This window comes from Momordica charantia, assembly GCF_013281855.1.
Source record: "Momordica charantia cultivar OHB3-1 chromosome 5 unlocalized genomic scaffold, Mcharantia_2.0 BLBB01000005.1, whole genome shotgun sequence".
In the NCBI taxonomy this organism is placed as follows: Eukaryota; Viridiplantae; Streptophyta; class Magnoliopsida; order Cucurbitales; family Cucurbitaceae; genus Momordica; species Momordica charantia.
Genome location: NW_028275163.1, coordinates 24,559,660 through 24,566,416, shown reverse-complemented (window position 1 = coordinate 24,566,416; position 6,757 = coordinate 24,559,660). Strand labels below are relative to the sequence as shown.

Sequence of the window (6,757 nt, the reverse complement as noted above, 5' to 3'; positions counted from 1 at the left end):
GGCGAAAATAATATTTAAAACCAAAACCAATTTTTTTATGTGTGGTTTTTTTCAGTTATACCATGTTTTATACAAGTTCAAATATGATTGGACAAAGAGCTTGAGAAGAGTCAGCCATGGGGCAGGGCAGCATAGAAAAATGGGCATATTGGTCCATGTGTCAAGGCCACAATGGTGGGGTTTTGAATTTTTCAGATTTCCCATTCTCCAATCAACCACTTAAATATTGTCTTCAAAGATTTTAAGAATCCAAAGTAAGAAGAACAAGAAAAAAAGAAGGAAGAGTAAAAATACTAGAATTGAAAAAAAAGGAAGGAAAAAAAGAGATTTTTTTTAGTACATTGGAGAAGGCAGGATTCGAATTCACGACCATCTAATCGACTGTCTTAATTCATTGAAATATGTTCCGGTTAATAATCCAGAAATATCTAAACTTCAAAATTAATAGTTTTTTCTCCCGAATAAATAGATATTGTATTTCAGTGGCAAAAAGTACTCCAATCATACGATTTTGTAAGCTTATAACTTCAATCATCAATGATAAACTTACAAAAACATGACACTCTATATTCTTGGCCATAAACAGAAGTTTAAAGTGGTAGCTTTCGTTCACAACTCACAAGCAAAGCATAAAACTCGGCCATTTGGATGGGAACTTATATCTTTGTTAATAATTTATAAGGATTCTTCATTATCATAATCGTCATCATGATATAACTCAAAAGGATTGGTTCGAGAAGATTACCCAAAATTAGAAGAAAGGGGAAAAGGGGGGGAAGGAAAATTAGGAGCACAGAGTGAGAGAAGAGAGCATATGCTGAAAGAACCTTTCATTGATTCCACAGAGGGAGAAAATTCTTCAATCGGAAATGGAATATCCATAAAAGGGGTCTCCTCTTCAGAATTCAGGCCTCCCCAGATACTCTTCTAAGGAATCATCTTCTCTCTCTGCGTGGTTTTGGGTTGCTTGCTTTGTTACTCAACTTTACACAATTATCAGACAGCTAAAAATTCTTTCCCTTTTTCAAAAACCCCAATTCAGACACTGCACCTACTATATTATATGCTGGCAAACTCCTTCTCATAATGACCACCACTTCTCTCTCTATAAATCTCTCTCTTTCTCCTCCACCCTTTTCCCCTGCCGCCGCCGCCACCACCGTAGCAACCACCGCCGCCGCTTCCTTCTATGAAGCTCCCCTTTGTGTGAGATTCCCACATTCCAGATCTTCAACACCAAAACCCAGAAGTCTTTTCTCTAGAGCTGTCCGATTTCGCTGTTTGGAGGGGCCGGGGAGGAATTGGGGAAGTGGGAATAATCTTATTGTGAAGGCTAAAGAAATGACTATTGCTGAGGTGAGGGCTGAAGAAGGAGAGGAAGATAGTCCTCCTCTGCTTGACCCAGAGACCAATTCGAAACCTCGTCGTATTGCTCTCTTTGTGGAGCCTTCTCCCTTCGCGTGAGTTTCTCTATGCATAATCAATTAGCAATTTTGTGTTCTTGGCCTTGTGTATTTGCTGCCCATCTTCTGTTTTAGTGTTTTCCTTTTGTTACTTTCAAATTTTGAGTAGCTGGGACTCGCAAATACTTAGCAGCTGATCTTATGACTTTGGTTAAGTTCTTTTGTTTGGTTTAATTGCATCTAAGGGTTGCTAATTGCTTGATGTTAAATGAGCGGTTAGTTTGGATCTCAATCTTGGGCTTCCTCACCTATCCTCTTATTGAAGGGGTTTCTGATATGCGAAGCTACCTGATCTTGATTGAAGTTTCTCGATTCTTCGCCACGTATCCGTTTAAGTGATCCCTGGGCTGGTTTCCACTTCGACCTTGGATGAACTGAACTTTTGATTTCATAACTGCTTAACTGATAGCTATATTGCATCAGATGTCCAGAACTGTTTATTTGTTGCAGTACTTTTAGTTTTACTGTAAAAATCAGCTGCATTGATCTATACTTAATCATTCGTTCTCTATCCACGGATCTGTTTATTTACTTACAGGATAGTGTTTGTTATTGCATTAGTTGTTCTTGCACCGACATTCTGCTAAATTTTGCAACTTGTCCCCATTTCTAAAGTGTATCTTGTTGCAACTTCTGAATGTACGAGTGTTATATTCACTTCTGTGGCCTAAAAGACATTGATGCTCAAGTTTAATTATGACAAACAGTTTCTAATCAATATGTCCTTTCTGCTGCTGGAACTTTTCTTGATGAACAAATGCTACGTTGTTTTCAAAAATGTTGAAATTAGAGATAAAATGTATCTGACATGGTTACAAAAGTAAGAGCTAAACGTATTGTGAACTATAGTCGGATAAAATTTCTGTTCTTGTTTTATCATTGAATGCATCCTTCTGGTAGTTCTCATTAGAAATCTCAATCATTGAGTTATCTTCCATTTGTTGATTCTACAGATACGTGTCAGGATACAAAAATCGATTCCAGAATTTCATTCGCTATCTACGCGAAATGGGTGATGAGGTTCAAATTTATCCCTTCCTTTATGCTTGTTGAAATGAAGTTTTAACCAATCTTAAATTCCTGCAATGAAACAAGCTCAAGTGTGCTCTATTTAATTACTTATTACTCTCTGTTGTGCCATGAGAAACCAGTGCCATGCCGTCCTGTTTATCTTTCATTTGTCTTAATGAAAAACTCAGTTGTTTTATAAAACAGAACGAGAAACCAGCCCATGGTTCTCTATTTGTTTTCCTTTAATCTAGCTACGTGGGGAACTAAACGGTGCTTAAGATAAGCAATTCATATGGGAAAAAGGAAAAATGGTGAATATTTTACAAATAGACAAGTTGACATTTTTTGGTAAATTATTTAGGTGATGGTTGTGACAACTCATGAAGGCGTACCGGACGAGTTTTATGGTGCAAAATTAATTGGATCACGAAGGTAAAAGTTAGGTACTTCACGTAAGATGATAATAATCTTACAATCTAGGCCCCTGTGATGATTTACTTCTTATGTCAGCTTTTTTCCTTTCATGAAATTTATAATCTCAAACTTTCAGCTTGAGTAGAAGCTTCTTAGGTACCTATTACTCAAATTGTCTTTAACTATTTGCAGCTTTCCATGCCCTTTGTATCAGAAGGTTCCCCTTTCTCTAGCACTTAGTCCAAGAATAATTTCCGAAGTTGCTCGGTTTAAACCCGACATCATACACGCATCATCACCGGGGATAATGGCAAGTGTTCAATATCATCCCATTAATTTTGAAGTTCTTGAACTTGGACAATATGGTTTGACCATTGCCAAACCTGTATTCTAGGTGTTCGGAGCCCTGATTATCGCGAAACTATTAAGCGTACCGCTCGTTATGTCTTACCATACTCACGTACCAGTGTAAGTTATTTTTATGCTTACTTTTGGGATTTTCCTCTCAATCATTGGAGAGCTGAGAGCAGTTGCATTTGGGATCGTCTTGTTGGCGATTATATCCGATCGATATTACATTACCATAAATGTATCTTTTTTGATGTGCAGATACATTCCAAGATATACTTTTAGTTGGTTGGTTAAACCGATGTGGCTCATTATAAGTACGTGAGGATTTATTCTATTCCATCATATCCATATGAATGTTAAGGATCAGTATTTAGAAAATTCAGTGTTTCTTTTTAGAATTTCTCCACAGAGCGGCTGATCTTACCCTGGTGCCATCTGCTGCCATTGGCAAGGATCTTGAAGCTGAAAAAGTCACAGCAGGTGATTTGAGTTGGTGCATAAACTAACGATACAGATTTTATGACATCCTTTTGTTTTAATTTTATCTAAGAAAGCTTACAGGATTGGTTTTTCTTTCTCTATTTTTTCTTCACAGCTAATAAGATTCGACTTTGGAATAAGGGTGTAGATTCTGTAAGCTTTCATCCTCGCTTCCGCTCTCATGAAATGAGATTGAGACTGAGGTAAGATTCTCTGTCCCTCTCCCTCATATTAATCATGTAACTTAAAGAGAATATCTCCTTTAATAACGCGGGTCGTTTTTGTCTTACAGTGGCGGTGAGCCTGAAAAACCTCTTATAGTTCATGTTGGACGACTTGGAGTTGAGAAGAGCTTGGATTTCCTCAAAAGGTATTGAGTTTGATTATTCAAAATGTAAAAAATATGGTTAGCTTCATTGGCCTAAGGATTTAGATTGTGAAACAATTCTCTAACAAATTAAATGATCCTTCCTACCTTCATCTCTCTTCTCAAAAGAAATTTCCACAAGAGCTTTTCAGTTTTTGAACAAAGTTCTAGAATAGAAGGATGATAAAGAGGAAAGTTCTGTAAAATAGAAGAAACTAAATTAAGCTTCCACTTTCCATATCAATTACAGAAATGATATAGTTGTACATATATTCATATCTTGCAATCATTGACATTTCTTCCTGCGATATAATAGGATCATGGATCGACTTCCCGATGCAAGAATCGCGATCGTTGGGGACGGACCATACAGGTATGAACTCTAGCATTTCAAAGCTGTTATGAGCTTATTATCTAAACTAGTTGAATCTTCTCTACTAAATCAGTTGAGCTTGGACCTAGCAGACTGGCACAGCCAACTTTTTAGCATACCCTGAACTAAATCATTCTGAAAGACCAAATGCTGTAGGGAGCTCTTCCATTGATTATGATATCATTATTGGTCTATATGTACAAGTTTGTGGCACTACTGAAGGTGGAACGACGACTTCTCTTTTCGGGTTGTTTGATAACGTTTATGTTTGTTGGCAGGGAGGAGCTAGAGAAAATGTTCACCGGCATGCCTGCAGTATTTACAGGGATGTTGTCAGGTGAAGAGCTATCTCAGGCTTATGCCAGTGGCGATGTTTTCGTAATGCCTTCAGAATCGGAGACATTGGGACTCGTCGTGTTGGAGGCTATGTCCTCCGGGATCCCTGTCGTGGGAGCTCGTGCTGGTGGAGTTCCAGACATAATTCCTCCCGATCTAGACGGTAAAATCGGGCACCTTTACACCCCCGGGGACATCGAGGACTGCTTGAGCAAGCTGAAGCCTCTGTTGAACAATCAAGAACTGAGGGAAACAATGGGGAAGGCAGCTCGCGAGGAGATGGAGAAATACGACTGGAAAGCCGCGACTCGGGTTATCCGTAACGAACAATACAACGCAGCTATATGGTTCTGGCGCAAGAAAAGAGCACAGTTTCTAAGACCATTCCAATGGGTGTTTAAACGAATTTTTCCATCATCCCCAGAAGTTAGTTACCGGTGAAATGGTTGAGTATTTTTCTATGTATCAGCTTGGTTTTAAGTAGAACATCTGTGTGATTGTTTGCTAATACAATATACATTCATTGTGTATATATTCATTAAACCAGAAAAACTGGTCAACTTTGTAGTTCATATCCTCATTAATCCTTGTACACTCTTAGTTCCATTTGTACTCATAATGAAAATTTTAAGAACTTCAAGTGTTTCAATACTTTTTCTTTTTCCAACATAGTCGAGAATGAGAGAGATAATTTTCAACCTTATTCTAAGTTATTAAGTACCTTAAATACTTAGTTTTGTTCAAATTACCATCCTAATTTCTTTAGCTCATTTTACAAGTGTTAGTGTGAAAAAATAGCCTATTTCAAGTCTACTTTATTTTAGGTTAAATTATAGGTTGCGTCATTTGAATTCAGAGTGTGGTGTTTAATTAGTTTCTTAACATAAAAAAATGTTTAATGGACCATTGAAATTTTAATGTTGTGTAAATCCTTAAACTATAAACAATAATATTAAATAAATTTTGAAATTTTCAATTTCCGAGTCAAATAGATCATTGAGTTTTAGAAAGTGTCTTATAATCTAGAGATATGTTAGATACATAATTAAAAGTTAAAAGCTAAAATTTTAGGACTTGTTAGACACGTTTAGACCGATGAAAATGTTAAAAAAAAAATTATTAAACACCAACTCTAAATAGTTGAGAAAATTGAACTTTTTATTAAAGATATGATAATAGCGTAGATGTCCATGACATTCATAGGTTACACGCTCCATAAATTCATATCATTAATTCTCATTACTCTTATGATTTACAAATATCATTGATCGTGGATCTTGTAACCCTATGGAAAGTAGTAAAAATGGAGTCTTTGTAAACACATGTCAATAATGAAATCTCACATTTGTCATCTCTAGTTTCCTCGTATATGTCAATTACCGCTAAGCTATGCTCGTTTTGTTATTATTTTGTTGTTAGTTTTATACCGCTATTATTTTACTATATTTAGCTAGACAATTTCATGTGTGATCAAAACTTTTGAAAAACCTCTTTTCCAAATAAACATGGAGGAAAGCTGAGCTTTTGGCCACAACCCAAGAAAATGGAGAACATGAGATAAAATAATTGAGATTAATTTCCAAAATTATGTTATTTCGTCTCGAAAAGAATTGATCGTTAAAAATGTTGCCTCCACTAATGGAGAACCTCTCAAATGATGCAAATGAGATATGTCCTCCAAAAAATAGGTATTTTCAATTTCAGCTTTGTCGCATTCAAAAAATAGCTGACCTTTTTTTTTATTATTTTTTTACAATTACACTTCCGTCCGACACCAACTGACACCCACCACGTGTCACCTTATTCTTCCTGCGTTGTCAATTTTTAATTGGCTCTAGGAAGCCAGTGAAATTCCGTATATGCCCTCCCCTAAGAAAAGAAGTGAATTAGTGTGTTAAAGAAACAATCCCCTACGAGTTAGTGTAAATTTTTTTAATTTGAGACAATTTTGGAGGATATGTA

The 6,757-nt window shown here is 36.4% G+C and overlaps 1 protein-coding gene across 1 annotated transcript; it reads left to right on the top strand.

Annotated features, from left to right (window-relative positions):
- The first annotated feature begins 698 nt into the window (after window positions 1-698).
- On the top strand, window positions 699-5,444 carry SQD2 (sulfoquinovosyldiacylglycerol 2). Its single transcript, XM_022290002.2, has 11 exons — window positions 699-1,460; window positions 2,417-2,483; window positions 2,836-2,906; window positions 3,081-3,198; window positions 3,283-3,356; window positions 3,498-3,553; window positions 3,636-3,719; window positions 3,835-3,922; window positions 4,012-4,089; window positions 4,403-4,459; window positions 4,738-5,444. The coding sequence occupies exons 1-11, from the start codon at window positions 1,087-1,089 to the stop codon at window positions 5,234-5,236; spliced, it is 1,566 nt and encodes a 521-aa protein (XP_022145694.1). The 5' UTR covers window positions 699-1,086; the 3' UTR covers window positions 5,237-5,444.
- The last annotated feature ends 1,313 nt before the right edge of the window (window positions 5,445-6,757 follow it).